Source organism: Acanthamoeba castellanii (assembly GCF_000313135.1).
Source record: "Acanthamoeba castellanii str. Neff unplaced genomic scaffold scf7180000084599, whole genome shotgun sequence".
Classification (NCBI taxonomy): Eukaryota; Discosea; order Longamoebia; family Acanthamoebidae; genus Acanthamoeba; species Acanthamoeba castellanii.
In genome coordinates this window covers 1695496-1712723 of record NW_004457442.1, presented here as the reverse complement: position 1 = coordinate 1712723, position 17228 = coordinate 1695496, and the positions used below count along the sequence as shown (strand labels likewise).

Genomic DNA, 17228 nt, shown 5'->3' with positions numbered 1-17228 from the left:
CAACCTGTTGTGGGTGTGTCCTCTCGTCAAACACCAGCACGAAAAGCAACAGCTCGCTTACTCCCTCGCACCCTCACATCCACTCGCACACCTACATCGTTGGAACAGCCGTTATGAAGGTAGCCTTCCCCTAGTCCCTTCCCTCTGACCATCTTTTTTGCATCTTTTGTGGTCTTGCTCGTGTGTGAGGCCATTTGGCGCAATTTCACCACTTGCTCGTACAGGTGGGCCAACACCGCCTCCACTAAGATTTTTTCATCCCCCCCCCTTCGTTTCACGTAGCGCGTGTTTGCAGTCGTTGGCAGACCAGGCGGCACAGCTCGAGCCACAACTCTATGTACGCTCTTGCGCCTTGTTGCTTTTTTCCTACGTAGGCTCACCGCATGCGCCAGGCCGTGTGGCTGTCGGTAGCACGACACCCCATCAGGCTCGCGTAGGCCTGCGTCGTCTGGCGACCCCCTGCACGGCGTCCGAAGCCGTCTCCCACGGATCTCAGCCCCACACGCCCGAGGAGGCCGCCGACGAGTGCGCACACTCCCCTCTTCCTCTGCCTGTGGAGCTCTGCTGCCCTCGTCAGCTCACCCAAGCTGCGGCAGGGCGGCGCTGGGTGCGCTGCTGGGGCAGTACAAGCGGGGCTGGTCTCTCCCGCCCAAGTTTTACAACGCCGAGGCCCTGCACCGCATGGTACACTGCCTGTCCCCCAGGTATGGTGGAAACACGCACCCTCACCGCTTTTTCCTGTCGTGCGCGTATGCGGGGGGTCGAACACGTGGCACAGGACATGAAGAAGGTGTGGCAGACGTCGTGGCTCTTCGCCGGGTTCACCTTTCAGATCCCCAACACCGGTGACTACTTCACCTACCAGATCGGCGACGACTCTATCATCGTCATCCGCGGTACCTCTCACCCTGCGTTGTTGCGCGTGGCGCGTGCGACCGGCTGACGCGGCACATGGCATGCAGACGAGAGTGGTGGCATCAGCGCGCTCTACAATGCGTGCCGACACCGTGGGTCGAAGATCTGCACGAAGGAGGCAGGGCGGGCCACCCGCTTGGTGTGTCCCTACCACCAGTGGACCTACGCTCCCGACGGCCGCTTGCTGCGGGCCAAGTGGATGGAGCAGGAGGGCTTCCGCACGGAGGACTTTGGGCTGGTGCGGGCCAAGGCCGAGGAGGTCGACGGGCTCGTGTGGATCTCGCTCGCCGACAACCCGCTGCCGTTCGAGGAGGCCCGCCCCATCATCTCGAACGAGGTCAGTCACGAGCGCACGTAGCAGCGCGGCACGACACGCACTAATCGAAAAGAGTGAATGAACGCATTAACAGATCAAACCGCACGAGTTCCATTTGGCCAAGGCGGCGCATGTGGCAGACTACGATATCAACGCCAACTGGAAGCTGGTCTACGAGAACAACAGGTGCGCGTTCTCTGTTGGAAATGTCATTTACAAGACTTGATTCCTTCAGGAAACTGACCACGTCGTCGCGCGATCTTGCAGAGATTGCTACCACTGCAACGTGGGCCACCCCGAGTACATCAAGGCCAACTACGACACCGTACCGCACTAACTGTCTCAACCACACACGTGTGCACGTTCAATGTTTGACTCATCAGAGTTGGGTGTTGGGTGTAGGCGTTCATCTACGTCAAGAACGCCGACGGGAGCTTCTCCCGGCAAACTGATCCCAGCGTGTCCAACCGGGACGAGATCGAAAACGTGCGTGCCATCTCCATCGGCGCTCTCGCCTTACGGGCGATCGTAACTGTTACTGATGAAACCGCGGCGGGGCACTGCAGTTTATGGCGGAGAAGACGAAGGAGTGGCAGCAGATGGGCCTCAACACGATGTGCTCCCCCGCGTCGTCTTTCCCGGGCGCAGGTTCCCCCGCATACACTTGGCGCGCCCAAACCGCGCAACGATCTGATACGCGTATGTGTGCCTGCAGGGTGGTACCGTGCGTCGCGTACGCCCCTGCGCAAGGGCTTCGTGACCGAGTCCCTCGACGGAAAGCCCGTCTCCAATCCGCTCCTCGGCTCCTTCAAGGACAGGTAACCAACCCCTTCTATGTTCTTTTAATTTTAGCAGCTCTCCTGATGGACTTTGCGATGCACGCCCAGGGACGTGGGATCGATGCGCGTCCACACGCTGCCCAACTTCTGGATTCACGCCTCTGGTGACCACGCCGTCGCCACAAGGTGCGTTCATCACTTAGACACGACACGGCCACTATACATTCGCTAATGTCTGAATAGGTTGACGCCCGCTGGTCCTCAAAAGACAAAGGCGCGAGTGTGGTGGCTAGTGCACAAGGACGCCAAGGAGGGCGTGGACTACACCCTCGACAGGCTCCTGCCCATCTGGCAGAGGACCTCCGAGCAGGTGACATTCTTAGCACATGAAGGGCCTTCGCAGTGCGGCCAACCTGTGGACTGGTCTTTGCTCACCTGCGTGTGATCGCGTGCGGTCGTGCTGGCAACACAGGATTGGGAACTGTGCGAGCTCAACCAGATGGGCGTCAACTCGTCGCGTCACACGCCCGGCCTCTATTCGGAGAAGAAAGAGGTAAACCAGCGTGGCCGTTCGTCAGTATAGAATGTGCGTGTGGTACCCTGCTCAACTCAGTTTTCCCCCTCTCCAGGCCGGTGTGGACAAGTTCACCCAGTGGTACATCAAGAAGATGTCCGCCTGATTTCGAATTTCGAACCCGATCCCTTTCATCGTCTGGGGGAGCTGGAAAAGAAGAACTATTTTGGATTAAAAATAAAACATCATTTCCACGCTTTTCCGGGCCTACTTTTCTCCGTGACGCAAGAAATATTCCAGCTTTTTATTGTTGAGTTGATTTGTAAGCAAGCAAGAGGCCTCTTTGTTGTGTTTAGACAGCTCGTCGGCCAAGTAAGTGGTAAATATCTCTCCTTCCATTTGCGCAAGCGCTGCAATCATCGCATGAGAAAGGAATCCAACTTTTCATTCTAATTTTTGATTCTGCGGGCAGGACATGGTCTACACGCCAGTGATTAGGGACGAGGGCGAACGCGGCAGTGACCGCTCGCCGGTGCGGCCTCGCGAGAGGTCGCGCTCACGATCGAGGTCGAGATCGAGAGGGAGAAAATCGCCTCGCTACGATCGGTACGGACGAGATGGACGGCGTGATGGAGGCAGAAGCCGGAGCAGGGAAAGAGAACGCGAGAGCTACCGCGAGCGAGATAGAGAAAGAGAAAGGGACAGAGATAGGAGAAGGAGCCGAAGCAGGGAACCAGAGAGGCGCGGCCGCTGGGACAGAGCTGATGCCAGCCCCAAGAGAAGGTTCACTCGATTCCCTCTTTTGTCAATCTCTTGCTTTTGTCTACTCGATTGTTTACCTTGTTCTTTCTCGCAACTGCAGATCGCCCGGACGCTATCAGGATGAGTGGCGTCGTGTGGACAACTACCGCCCCTATGGCGGTGACTCGTATGGCGGTGGCGGCGGTGCTCCCGGCTCCGAGGCATGGCTCGAACAGTACCGCTTCCACCTCCCTGCGCTCATTCTCCCCTTTGATTGCCCGATACACAACATGAGACGAGACGACACCCGCCCAATGCCGGTCTCGTGCTCATCATATGCTGACCTTGGTGCGTGTTTTGTTATGCAGTCGCAAGGAGTTGCGCAAAACGGCGAGACTGCGGAGTCCCGTGTGGGCACCATCACCCTCGCCTCCGCGCCGAATGCGCAAGGCCGCCGCCAAGCGCAAGGCGCGCAGCGAGAGCGACGATGACGACGAAGAGGAGAGGGGCCGCAAGCGCGAGGAGGCCGTTCGTGGCAAACAGGTGCGCGAGCTGAGCGACGATGAGAAGGACGGCAAGGCCGGCGACGAGAAGAAGCGGAAGGAGAAGGACAGCAAGAAGAAGAGGAAGCACGATTCGTCGTCGTCCGACTCTGAATCCTCGGATTCGGACTCGGATTCCTCGTCCGAGGAGGAGCGGAGGAAGCGGAGGAAGAAGCGGAGCCGCAGCAGCAAGCGCGACAAGAAGAGCCGCAAGAGCAGCCGTCGGTCCTCCAAGAAGAGTCGCAAGAGCAGGCGGTCGCCTTCGCCGTCATCGTCGTCGTCCGAGGACGAGAAGCTGAAGAAGAAGAGCAAGTCCAAGGAGCGGAGCAGGAGCGCCAGCGAGAAGCGGGACGCGTCGTCGGACGAAGAAGACGAATACGTGGAAAAGCCAAGCACCGCCGTCGTGGCCGCCGAGGCTCCTGCCACGGGCGACAGCGAACAGCAGCTGGCCAGGATCGAGGGCTCGGTGGACGGAGGTGCGACGGACGCCCATGGCGAGGGTGGCGACGAGGACGACGAGGACGACTGGGCGGAGCGCAAGGTCGACGCGCCGGTGCACGTTGGCCCGATGCCGCTGCCCAAGATGGAGCTGGGCCACGGCGGCTACGGTGGCGCGATGATGCCGGGTGAGGCCGAGGCCTACGCCAAGTACGTGCAGGAGAACAAGCGTATCCCGCGACGAGGTGAGGTCGGCCTCTCCAGCGATGAAATCGAGAAGTTCGAAACCCTCGGCTACGTCATGTCCGGCTCGCGTCACAAGAGGTACGCACAACGAGACGAGAATTGTTTGTTATTTCAGCTCTACAGAGTGCCTTTCTACGCGCGCGCGTGTACTGATTATTGTTAACTCTTTCTATTTCGACAATGACAGGATGAATGCAGTGCGTATCCGAAAGGAGAACCAGGTCTACAGTGCGGAGGAGAAGAGGGCGTTGGCGCTGTTCAACTACGAGGAGAAGGCCAAGCGCGAGAACAAGATTCTCGCCGAGTTCCGAGACATGATCGCCGTCAAGTTCGGCACCATCAACCCGAGCGGCAGCGGTGGCATCAAACCGCCCTCCGGCGACGAGTGAGCGGCGCAAGCAGTCAGCACGACAACACCACCAACCGTTGTCGCATGTGAATAAATAAATCAAAAACACATGTGGTTGTCACAGCTTCGGTTTCTCGGTAGCGGTGATGGTTCGTCTGCTGGCCAGAAGGCGAAAGTTGAACCAGCGGGAGGCGAAGGGACAGGGCTAAGTGCTTGTGCGGCGAAAGGGCGGGCCTTCGCCGAACAAGGATGTTTTGTGTCGACATAATCGAGGCACGGGCCAACGGGAAATCAAAGAGGCGGGTGGTGGAGACAACAAAGCAACTGCCTTCGTCGAACGGCAACGCGAAACCAGACCACACACGAAAATTATTTTCGTTACATCATCAGAAGGAAGCGCCCATAAAGCTGCATCTTGGTACGTTGTTCGATATTCTTAACCCTCTCTCCTTCAACAAGACTCGTGTATAACTCGCGTCTGAACGGCTTCCGACTTTTTGCTCCTCCTCCGACAGACCCTCTCATTTAATTAATCAACAATGGCGATGCAAGCGATCAAGTGCGTGGTGGTCGGCGACGGTGCCGTCGGTAAGACCTGTCTTCTGATCTCGTACACCACCAACGCCTTCCCCGGCGAGTACATCCCTACGGTCTTCGATAATTACTCGGCCAACGTCATGGTCGATAACAAGGCCATCAACTTGGGCCTCTGGGATACGGCCGGCCAGGAGGACTACGATCGTCTCCGCCCGCTGTCCTACCCGCAGACCGACGTCTTCCTCATCTGCTTCTCCGTCGTGTCGCCTCCCTCGTACGAGAATGCCCGCAACAAGTGGAATCCCGAGATCATGCACCACTGCCCGACCACCCCCAAGCTGCTCGTCGGTACCAAGACCGATTTGAGGAACGACGCCGACACCATCGCGCGCCTCGCCGACAAGAAGATGCAGCCCATCCAGCAGGACCAAGGCGACAAGCTCGCCAAGGAGGTCGGTGCCGTCAAGTACCTCGAGTGCTCCGCCCTCACCCAGCAGGGCCTCAAGAACGTCTTCGACGAGGCCATCCGCGTCGTCCTCAACCCGCCCTCGCCCGCCAAGAAGGAGAAGAAGGGCAAGTGCTCGCTCTTCTAAGCGGCGCCCCTCGACCCCGAGCCTCATCTCGTCGGATGCCCTCTTGAGCCGCCCCCGCACGTGCCCCCCCGACGACGAATTACGAATATTACGCTACGCGAGCGGTGGGGGGAAACGATCGATCGCCCTACTCCTCATCTCCTTTCGCAGCATCATCATCCCGTTTCATCTCTCGTACCCCCCTTTGTATAGTTAATACACGATCGCGCACCAACATCATTCTCGACGTTCGTCCATTCTCAATCAAGAAATATTGTGGAGTGTCTCTTTATTCGGCGCCGTGCAAGCACAGACCAAGGTGATGAAGAACAACAAGACCACACACGAACAGTTGCTTTGTGGGAGCGACGGTTGGTGGCACGAAGTGCCGGTCGACCTTGGTGCGCTTGGTGGCATCATTCCTCCACCTGGAGTCATGCTGGCGCGTCAATACAAGACCCCGCCACCACCGTCACGATCGCCACCAGGATCAACAGGGCTGGCAGCTGCTTTCAACACACGACTCACTATACGCGTGGCACACGCATGTACGAGGTCAGCAATGCGCATTCACTGAGTGTAAAGAGTGATCAGGAGAACCGAGAATGTCGGATCCTGTAGGTCACAAGTTTGCACGTCAGCCAAAGGGTTGGCCATGACCCTCGAGAGCCCGCTTGTGCAAGGGGCCCTCGCACAGCAGAACGGGCCAGGTAGTGTGCTTCGGGCCATCGCGAAACCTCCACTGAGTGCGCCTTCCCAGAAAACTTGTTGTACCAGCACAGCACTCTAGAGGGGCTGTGCTTTTGTGCTTCTTGTCCTGTTTAACGACGAGACCACTTTGTTACAACGCCTTGTTTGATGCCATGGACGACCTCGCTCCTCAAAGTACGCTCGGCCATTGATGTGAATAGAAATTTAATCTCATCTCACCGATTTTTGCAGGGATTTGTCATGTTCTTGGCGGTTAACCCGTTTTTTGCCATCTTCTTCACCTACGACGTAATCGGTGCTCTGGGCAGCGAGCTCGGTACCCCCATCTCCTTTTTGCTAATTTATCTCATCTTTTTTTCCAGATATTAATCGAGATTATGTATGTAGAGGAGGAGATGGGCCTGCAGGCCGAGGAGATCGGGTGGCTCTACTCTGGTAAGTGTGGCCCAAGCGTGACCGCACCACTGGCTCCCTGTCTCACACTCCTCTTTGCCCCGCTCCAATGCTTGTGTTGCACAGCCTACTCCATCTTCACGCCTGTGATGGTGTTCCTCAGCGGCCTGCTCATCGACAAGATCGGCGCCAAGAAGTGCGCTCCTCTGTTCACGCATGCATGTGTAGCGTCGCGTGTTGTGCGCGGCGTCGCGCGCGTTGCATTTATCTTCTGAGTGTGTCACGCAACTAACACGAATATAGGACTGCGATGCTGATGTCGTCTATCATGGTGGGCGGCACGGCGGTGCTCACCTACGGTGGCTACCGACGCGAGTTCTTGACCATGGCCGGCGGCCGTCTGGCGGCCGGGTTTGGCGAATCGCTCCTCGTTGCCATGCAGGCCATTATCGTACTCTCTTTCTCTATACACACGGCACACAGCGACAAAGGAACGCGCTAACGAACACTATGCAGTGCCAAAATTTCGTCGAGGCGTGGTGGCTCAACATGGCGTTCGCCATGAGCAACGTGTGGGGCCAGCTGGGGAATGCCAGCGTATTCTTTCTGCTGCCGTTCATCTCCAAAGGCGGCCTGACCCTTGCCGTCAGTACCTCCTTTATGTGCGTTACCCTCCGTGTGCCCCCTCTGTCGTCGTGCGTGCGGTGATGACCATTCTCACCACAACAACCCCTTCAGCGTGTCGGCGTTTGCGTGGCTCACGTGTCTTCTCTATGTATGCATCGACGGCCCCACCTTGCGCGAGAAAATCGGCGGTACCTTCCCACCCATCCGCGTGTTGCATTCCTCGATCCCAACCCTCCCTTCACGACCACCACAAAGGCGTCAGTTCGAGCGTCGAGGGCTCAAAAATGCGGCTGAGCGACATCAAGGAGTTCCCGGCCAGCTTCTGGTACAGTCTATCGCATCAAATTGTTGGATGCTCGGGCGCTGACCTCTTGCGCGCGACCTGGCCGCCACAGGTGCCTCTCGCTGATCAACTGCCTGTCGACGTGCTCCATCTTCGTGTCGATGTCCTTTGGACCATTGTTCCTGATCGAGACCGCGGGCTACTCGGCGAGCATGGCCGGCACCATCATCGCGCTCATGAACGTCACCGTGCTGTTGGCGCCCATCGCCGGCTGGATTCTCGACGCCATCGGTTCGTTGAACACACACGACACAACCGCACACGCGCACGCAACACGCCAGGCAACGCTGACACATCGCCTTGGTCCTGCAGGACAGCGGGTGTGGATCTGGATCGGCTGCTGTGCCCTGATGGCCGCCTCATTTGCCGTTCTGGCGCTCGACAAGATGGACCCCGTCTTCTGGCTCATGCTCATCGGTTGGTTCCTATCTACTTCCTTTTCTACCCTTCGCGTGCGCCGTGGACGCCATTTCTGATGCACGATCGCACGCGCACACAGGGGTGTCCTTTGCCGTCCTGAATTCGTCGGTGAACGCCGCCATCTCGCTTGTCGGTACGTCCTGCCTGCCGATCTATGAGTTGTGGCGACTGAAGCTTAAATTGGGGCCATGCAGTGTCGCCTCGGGTGTTTGGCACGGCCTATGGGATCTGCGGGGTCATGTTCAACCTCTCGCTCCTCATTTTCCCGTCCCTCATCGGCGCCATTCGCAACGCCCTTGGTACCTCCGCGCAGCTTTCCGCGCTCGCCCCTGCTCTGCACCCGAAGTTGACCCGTGTCGTGTGTCGTGTGTGTCGTGCGTGTCGTGTGTGTCGTGTGTCGTGTGTCTTGCGCTGTGAAGGATCGTTCACTGTGCCGATGTTGGTGTTCGCGGGGATTAACCTGCTGGGGGTGCTGGTGGCCGTGGCGCTCTTCTTCTTCAACCGCGCGTGTAATGACAACATCCTCAACCTCACGGCGCACCAGATCGACCAACTCACGTCCGTTCGCCGTGTCGCTGATGACGCCGACGCCGACGACGTCTACAAACCCACTCCCGGGAGTAGTGACACTGCCACTCTCTGGCCCACAGAGACCACACCCCTCACTCGCTGACTGCACACCTCTATTTTATTTTATTTATTTAAAAATACGCAAAAAAGCCCGGAGCTTTTTATCCTTGCTTTTTTTTCATTCCGTGAGCGGCTTGGTGAAGATGCGTGTGCACGCCCTTCTTAGTCCTTTGGAGCGACCAGACACCAGTGGACACGAGTGACGCGACCCAAAGAGTGGTCGGGAAGTTCATGTAGGCAGGAATGGGTCAAAACGTGCGTGGCACAGCTCTCTTCTGCCCCCCCCCCGCCAGTGAGAATTCTCATAGGCGCGCCGGGGTTGGCGTTTGTAGGCCAAGAAGACAGAAAGCCAGTCTCAAGCCTTCGTCTCGCTCCTTCCGTGTTCAACGCCGCGGTGCATTCTTGAGGCTGTCATTGCCGTTCTGTGGACGCCTACCTCCGTGTGTCACCAGGTGTCATCACGTGCAGACGACTCGGCAATCGCCTTCCGTGGGCTGGTGGCCTACCCCGATAGGGCAGTGGCCAAGGACTCGCGGAGTCGGCTTCCCACACGTGTGTGGCTCCGAGAGTGAAAGTGCACTCGAAAGCACGCAGACGCGCACAAACCCCCCCGAGCTGGACCAACAACTTGCGGTGCTCCACCCCCACGCTTAGCTGAGACAACACATCAAGCCAGCAAGACACGAAGACAAGGGAAGAGGAAGAGAGCAAGAGTGCACACGCGTGCGAAGAGGGAAGCCGGGAGGGTAAGCTAGCAACCGACACACACAATGCAAGTATCTTGCGCGGCTTCCATCTTGCTTCCACTGCTCGCCTCGATCCTCCTTCTTCACTTCTCGCCTGGTACCCCCCCCCGACAATGTGATGTTGTGGGCTGGAAATGTGCTCAATGCGTGTCGTGTGTTTGCCGTGTCGTATGTTGTGTGGCGTGCGTTTTCGGGCATGCAAAGTGCAAGCGGCACCCACCTATGGTTTGATGCTGTACGGCGCGGGCTCGTCCAACACCGAGCCTCTGCTGAGCGCCTGGTTTCGCGCGTACCACTTCATGCGCGACGATGTTGGGTATGTCGAACTGCCAACTCCCCCCCCCCAAACCTCTTTCCTCTTTCTCGGCTGACCAGGAAGAACCTGTGGCGTGTCCGCAGATTCAACTACTCGGCCATCGGCTCAACTGCGGCCCTCGCCCAATACTCCAATGGAGCTCTGGTATCGCACACGCGTGTGTCGTGTGTCGTGTGTCGTAGCATGGAGCGGCTTGGGCTGACGTGTGTCATGTGCGTGCAGGACTTCATGGTGCTGGACCGCGCGATTCCGACAAACGAGGAGGCGCGATTGGGCAACCTCGCCCAGTTCCCCTTGGCCGCCCAGGCCATGGTGCTGGCCTACAACATCTCCACGCTCGGCCCCCAAGACCCCCACCTGGTACGCAAGCTGACGTGGCATACTGCTCTTTGACGACAGTTGACTCTATTGACGACAATGACTCATTGACTAGGTCTTGGACCGGGAGACGATCGGACTCATATGGGCGGGGAACATCGCCACATGGGACGACCCGATCATCAAGCGACTCAACCCGCTGCTGGCCGACAAGCTGCCCGCCGAGCCCATCATGCTGGGCTATTCGGACTCCAACTCGACGCTGTCGGCCATCGAGATCTTCAAGCGCGCGCTCGAGAACTTCAGCCCGGAATTCGCGCGGGCCTTCGCCGAGGCCAATCGCACGTTCGCCCTCATGCGCCCTGCGCTCACCGGCACCGCCATGCCGACGGGCGTGACCTCTGACAACCGAATCAGCTTTCTCCGGGTACGCCAGATCACACGCCACTCACAGCACGCCACACGCACCATCGCACACGGATCTGCGTTAATGATATACTTTACAATCAAAATGGGATTTGCAGGCCAACCCCAATTCGATGACGTTCCTCAACTATGGGCAAGTGCGGAAGAAGGGCCTGGGGTGGGTCAACATGATCAACAGGGCCGGCAACCTGGTCGAGCCCAACGCTACGACGGTCGGGTCGGCGATGAACGACTTCTCCGACTGGTTTGACGACGGCGAGTTCAACATCGACATCTACGACGCCGGCGGTGCCAACTCGTGGCCGTTCTCCTTCATCTCCTACTTCTCGATCAACAAGGACGTGCAGACGTTCGACTGCACCAACATTCAGGAGCAGCTCAACTTCGTCTCCTGGATCTACACCAATGACGCGTACGTGTGCTTCTTCTTGCGTGTGTCGTGTCATGTTGTTGGTCGTGTCGTGCCGTGTGCGAAATCGCACACATTGCTAAGCGATATTGCAGTGTGTCGGAGGTGGCGTTGGACGAGGTCGACTTCGTGCCGCTGAACGTCTCGCTGCGCAAGCGGTTGATCGACCGACTGGTCTCGGTGCAGTGCAACGGCCAGAAGGCGGTCACCACGCCCTACCTCATTGGCATCGGCCCGGCGCTGCCGCTCTACACATCGTGGGCCGTGGCGCAGAGCGGCCTGTCGGCCAAGGTCAAGTACTACGTGTCGACGTCCAAGGAGGCCAAGAAGAACCTGGCCACGGGCGACGAGGACTTTGGCACCACCAACGACGGGCTCTCCGCGCGGTGGCTCGGCGTCATGGACGACGTGGCCCTCATGCCCGCGGCCGCCTTTGCAATAGCCCCAGGTGCGTACATGCAGTTCCACGAATTCCTCACAACAGCCGGTCACCGCTGGGCGTACATGGGAGAATTTGAGCTATGCGTTCGAGTAGTGCTGACCCAGGGTTGGTGACGGTTTGGTCAGGGTATCATCTGCCAGAGGTCGGGAAGGGTCTAGTGCTGGACTTCAACGTGATTGCAGCGATCTATCTCAATTCGATTACGATGTGGAACGACCAGCGCATCAAGAACCTGAACACGCCAGAGGTGGCCGCCCTCCTACCGGCGCAGCCCATCATCGTGATCACCCAGTCCATCCAATCCGCCGTCACACGGCTCTTCACCGCGGTGCTTAGTGCGCGCGTGCCCGAGTTTGCTTCTCTGGTGCGTTCTGCCGCAAATCAGCCCACCAGCCGATTTCCTGACATCGCTTCCCCCGTGTGTCATGTGTCGTTTTGCGGTTGCCGTGTGTCGTGCGTTGCTTTCCTCGATTTCAGGTAGGGTCGGGCAGCATGGCCGAGTTCCCAGTGCAGTCGGCGGTCAACCGGTCCATCGTCACGGCGGATGTCGCCGGAGTGATTCCCCTAATGAGTTCCACGCCCTACTCATTCACATTCTGGACCAACTACGACCTCATCATCGTACGCCCACCAGCTCTCTGCAAATCCTTACGACTATCATTGCTTACACATCGCGTGTTGCACATTCCAGACACGAGGGATCAACCCCGCCGCACTGATCAATCCGGCGGGCTTCGCCGTAGCCCCAACGACCAGTTCGGTTATTAGTGCTCTGGACGACTACGTGGCCGTGGGCTCCCGGAGCATCTCCTACGACGCCCTCGCGCTCGGTACGTCCACCTTCTATGTCATTCAGTCCTCTAGGTGCTCGAGCCGACGAGTTCGCACTTGGTCTGTGGTGCGTGTGGCAGGTCCGGGCAGGTATACGTGGCCGCTGGTGACGTTCGGCTCGTTCATCTATCGACAAAGCGCGATGCAGGACTGCGCCAAGGCCGCCGCTCTAGCCGAGTTTCTCTACTGGTCCCAGACTAGCTCCGCGGCCGAACAGATCGCCAGCAGGTTGCGCGAACTTATCGATAGCCACAGTGATCAGTCAGTTGCTGACCGCACACGCACACGCCACACACACGTGCGCAGGCAAGGATTCGTGTTGGCGACATCGGTCGACATTCTGCGGCGCCACTTCTTCAACCTGCTGGCCAACTTCACATGCCAGGGTAGACCCGTGAGCTCGGTGCACGGCTGCGTGCAAAATGGCGAGCTATGCTCGGGCGCGGGCTCCTGCTCCAACAACTCGTGCCTGTGCAACAAGGGCTGGTGCGGCACCTTCTGCCAACGGCGGTGCAGCAACGACTCCCCCGCCACCCTGCCTATCGTCCTTGGTACCCTCGAAAGCGTTGACATTTAGGGAATGCACACAGCTTCTGACCCGTGCGCACTTCGCATTCCACGCGACGACGCACAGGCATTGCCATACCGACGGTGGTGGTGATCGTGATCTTCGTGTGTGCGCTCCTGCTGACGTGTGCAATCGCATGGCGGAGGCGCGGCGATCCGGACAAGGACTGGGAGATCGACTACGACGAGCTCACCATGGGGCCGCAGCTGGGCGTAGGCGGCTACGGCGAGGTCTACCGGGCCTTGTGGAAGGGCACCGAGGTCGCCGTCAAGGTCATGCCCGCCGATCGCATCACCCGCGACATGGAGAAGAGCTTCAAGGAAGAGGTACACACCCAACCGCACACGCGATCACATCACACACGCGTGCGGCTGACCAGATTCACATTGCGTGTATAGGTGCGTGTGATGACTTCGCTGAGGCATCCCAATGTGGTGCTGTTCATGGCCGCCAGCACCAAGCCGCCCAAGATGTGCATCGTCATGGAGTACATGACGCTCGGTTCCCTCTACGACGTACGCCGTGCCCGTTCGTGTCACGATCTGTTTGTTTACTGACCGTGTGCGGTTTGCCGGTGGCAAGCAGTTGCTGCACAACGAGCTGATTTCGGAGCTTCCTTTCGAGCTGAAGGCCAAGATGGCCTACCAGAGCGCCAAGGGCATGCACTTCCTCCACTCCTCGGGCATCGTGCACCGCGACCTAAAGTCGCTCAATCTCTTGCTCGACGCCAAATGGAATGTCAAGGTTCATTCCTCACACCTGGTGTCGCGCGTTGTCGAGTGGGTCACAGAGCTGCATGCTGATGTATACGTGTATGTGATGTAGGTGAGCGACTTCGGGCTGACGCAGTTCAAGGAGGACCTGAAGAAGGGTGGCGGGAACAAGGTCGTGGGGAGCATTCACTGGATGGCGCCGGAGATCATCATCGAGGAAGACCAGCCCGACCTTGCTCTGGCCGACGTATACAGCTTCGGGATCGTCCTCTGGGAGCTGCTCACTCGTCTCCAGCCCTACGCCGGCATGAGGTTCGCACCGTCCGTGTGTCCTGCCAGTGGTCGTATCGTGACTAACCGCACACACCACACGCAACACACATGAAGCCCGGCAGCAGTGGCGGTGGCGGTGATTCGCGATAAGATGCGACCGTGGATGCCGGAGAACACGCAACAGCTGTGCCCGGAGGAGTACGAGGACCTCATCTACGCGTGCTGGCACGAGGAGCCGCACGCCCGCCCGAGCTTTCTCGAGGCCATGACGCGCCTCAGCGCCATGTTCGAGGGTACAGCCACCCCGCGGCGCGGTGGCCACAACGGCAGCCGCCACAGCGACCCGTCCTCTTCGCTGGCGGGCGCGGCATCCGACCGTGCGTCGACATTGCGACAATTGTCGACAGCTGCAGCAGCTGCGCTTGTGGCGGGCGATCGACCGCAAGCCCTGGATTCGTCGTGGACCCTGCCGTCGGGTTCGGTCCGCTCCATGTTCTCCGTCAACTCGTCGATGCACTACTACCATCATCGTCACGACCACGACCACGGCAACTACGCTGATCATGATCACGATGGCCGCGACTCTGACTCGGAGCACAGCACCGTCGATGGCGACGGCGAAAAGAGCGAATGTGAATACGAAAGCGAGAGCGAAAGCGACAGCCAAAAGAGCGAAGGCGGTCGGGAAGAACGAAGAAGTGCGAAGGGGGTAGCGGCGGCGATGGCACATCCGGCGCGATCAGTGCCCCCTCCCGCAGGCGATGTGACGATCGTGTTCGCCGATATCGCGAGCGCGGCCTCGCTCTGGGAGTTCGACCCGGCCGGCATGAAGCGCGCCACGCTCGCCTACAACCAGTTGCTGCGCTCGCAATTGCGTCAGCACAGCGGGTACGAGGTCCTGTGCGCCTCGCCCGCCGTGGACCACCACCTTCGCGACGACGGCTACGGTGGCGGCGATGCTGACGTGGCGCCAGCGATGCCGACCCATCACAGCACGGGCGAGGGCTCGTTCTGCATGGCCTTCCAGCACACGCACGACGCGGTGGCCTGGTGCGTCGACGTGCAGGCCAGTATGCTCGGCTCGGTCGATTGGCCCGCGTCGCTCCTCCAACACCCGGCCGCTGCCGAGGAGCGCGACCCCACCGACAATCGGTACGCTCCACGTCGCACACATGCACACCATCGCACACGCACACGCACACGCACACGCTCACGACACGCATACGCATAGGGTGGTGTATTGGGGGCCGCGAGTGCGGATGGGCGTGCACGTGGGGCCAGTGCGCGGGACGATGGACCCGCTGACGCGGCGCGTCGACTACGCGGGGCCGGTCGTGTCCGCCGCCGCGCGCATCACCGCCCTCGCGCTCGGCGGCCACGTCGTGCTCAGCCAGGCGGCCCTCCACTCGCTCGACCAGAGCCACCAGTCCGCCGGCGGTGGAATGCCAACCGTGGAATGCCTCGGCTCCTTCGACATTCCCGACATTCCACTCGGTACGTGTGTGTTGTGTTCGTGCGTGTGTCGTGCGGTAGTGACTTACGGTGTGTGGGCAGGCGTCAGATTGTACGAATTCCTGATACCGGGGCTCGAGGGCCGTTTGACTCTGGACGGGGGCAGCGGGCGCGGCAAGTACATCAACAGCGACGATGACAGCAACGACGACCAGGAGAGCAAACCCAACCGCTCGAACGAGGCGCTCGAGAGCGGAGACGGCGAAGACGTAGGCGTGCATGTCGACCGGCGCGGCCGGCGACGTCATCACTACCACCGCAGCTCCCGCCGCCATCGCCACCACCGTCACCACGGCCAGATCAACTCTCGCCGACCCAGCGCCGCAGCCGTGTTGACAGGCGCCATGGCCGCCGCGGCCGATACAGTCGACGAGAACGGCGAGCTGGACGTGCTGACGTCAGCCAACGCGTGTCGGTGGATCCTGTCGCCGGGGGACATCACCGTGGGCGAGCCCCTGGGGCCGATGGTCCACCGCGGCCGCTGGAAGGGGATCGACGTCGTGGTCAAGCGGTTTGGCCACCACCCGCGCACCGTCCCCGAGCGCCAGCTCCTCGACTTCCGGGCCGAGGTCGCCCTCCTCTCCAACCTCCACCACCCCAACGTCATCCTCTTCATCGGTACGTCTATACTCTCTTACGTCGTTGTGGAATCCAAGCCAATCCGCTGTGTGTTGTATGTGTGTGGTGCGTTGAACAGGCGCGTGTATGCGGAAGAATCTGTGCATTGTGACAGAGTACGTGAAGCGCGGGAGCCTGCGCGACGTGCTCTCCGACGCGTCGGTCGCGCTCGGCTGGCCCCAGAAGCTGCGGCTTCTGCGCTCCGCTGCGCTCGGCGTGCACTATCTCCACGGGCTGGAGCCCCACCCGATCCTCCACCGCCACCTCACCTCCTCCACCCTGCTCGTCATCGACGACGCCTGCACGGGCGTCAAGGTCTCCGGCTTCGGCTTCGCCCGGATGAAGCTCGAGAGCCAGACCATGACCGGCCGCTGCGGCTCGCCGTGCTGGACCGCGCCCGAGGTACTCATGAGCCAGGGCCGACACAGATCGGCGGGCGATGGCGACAACGGCGACGGCGACAGCGATGAGCGGCGGTACCACCACTACGACGAGAAGGCCGACGTGTACTCGTTCGGGGTGGTGATGTGGGAGGTGCTGACGCGTCAGCAGCCATTTGCCGGCCGGCCGTTCATCGAGGTAGCGCTGGACGTCATCGCCGGCCGCCGGCCGCCGCTGCCGCCCGCCGTGGCCGACAACAACCACCAGGGTGATGAGGTGGTGCGCGGGTGCTTCCAGGAGCTGGTGGCGCGATGCTGGCACGCCGAACCGGAGCAGCGGCCCACCATGGAGCAGGTGGTCTGCACACTGGATCGGCTCTTGACCAGCGTCCTCGACAACTCACTCGACCACGTCGTGTAAGACAACTTTGTAAAATCCTTTCCCTTGTATGGAGAACGTTTAAGGTGAGTTTTCCATACCTAAGGTAGGGACACAGAAAATGCGTGCCTGAGCTACCTAGATGTGAACGGTTTGGGTACCTAAAAATAAAATATGAATGGCATGTTACCAAGGTAGGTAGGACAGCTGTGTGCAAAACGCAA

General features: G+C 59.7%; 5 protein-coding genes across 5 annotated transcripts; all 5 read left to right on the top strand.

Moving 5' to 3' along the window:
- Positions 1-292: 292 nt before the first annotated feature.
- Positions 293-2690, top strand: ACA1_064840 (rieske [2fe2s] domain containing protein; the record flags this gene model as incomplete). The annotated part of the gene is made up of 14 exons (XM_004339662.1): positions 293-337; positions 428-525; positions 597-684; positions 779-896; positions 963-1252; positions 1326-1417; positions 1499-1556; positions 1634-1717; positions 1798-1879; positions 1947-2049; positions 2119-2196; positions 2254-2380; positions 2483-2563; positions 2640-2690. Coding segments are annotated over 14 exons (1395 nt in total), but the record flags the coding sequence as incomplete, so codon positions are not given.
- A 309-nt stretch (positions 2691-2999) lies between these two features.
- Positions 3000-4880, top strand: ACA1_064830 (uncharacterized protein; the record flags this gene model as incomplete). The annotated part of the gene is given in 5 exon segments (XM_004339661.1): positions 3000-3307; positions 3387-3500; positions 3634-3793; positions 3809-4569; positions 4679-4880. 5 exon segments carry the CDS (start codon positions 3000-3002, stop codon positions 4878-4880), a joined length of 1545 nt encoding a protein of 514 aa, XP_004339709.1.
- Positions 4881-5379: 499 nt separating this feature from the next.
- On the top strand, positions 5380-5970 carry ACA1_064820 (rho family, small GTP binding protein Rac3, putative; the record flags this gene model as incomplete). Its single annotated transcript, XM_004339660.1, has 1 exon — positions 5380-5970. The coding sequence occupies one exon, from the start codon at positions 5380-5382 to the stop codon at positions 5968-5970; it is 591 nt and encodes a 196-aa protein (XP_004339708.1).
- Positions 5971-6807: 837 nt separating this feature from the next.
- On the top strand, positions 6808-9116 carry ACA1_064810 (transporter, major facilitator subfamily protein; the record flags this gene model as incomplete). Its single annotated transcript, XM_004339659.1, has 12 exons — positions 6808-6834; positions 6892-6976; positions 7048-7095; positions 7180-7249; positions 7357-7504; positions 7537-7702; positions 7936-8005; positions 8076-8254; positions 8336-8440; positions 8523-8576; positions 8638-8742; positions 8863-9116. The coding sequence occupies 12 exons, from the start codon at positions 6808-6810 to the stop codon at positions 9114-9116; spliced, it is 1311 nt and encodes a 436-aa protein (XP_004339707.1).
- Positions 9117-10049: 933 nt separating this feature from the next.
- On the top strand, positions 10050-17046 carry ACA1_064800 (serine/threonine kinase; the record flags this gene model as incomplete). Its single annotated transcript, XM_004339658.1, is given in 19 exon segments — positions 10050-10135; positions 10195-10279; positions 10358-10495; positions 10569-10880; positions 10978-11291; positions 11384-11736; positions 11835-12148; positions 12208-12351; positions 12422-12560; positions 12642-12822; positions 12868-13112; positions 13196-13455; positions 13528-13644; positions 13715-13939; positions 13955-14154; positions 14230-15267; positions 15347-15609; positions 15670-16245; positions 16325-17046. 19 exon segments carry the CDS (start codon positions 10050-10052, stop codon positions 17044-17046), a joined length of 5712 nt encoding a protein of 1903 aa, XP_004339706.1.
- Between the last annotated feature and the right edge of the window lie 182 nt (positions 17047-17228).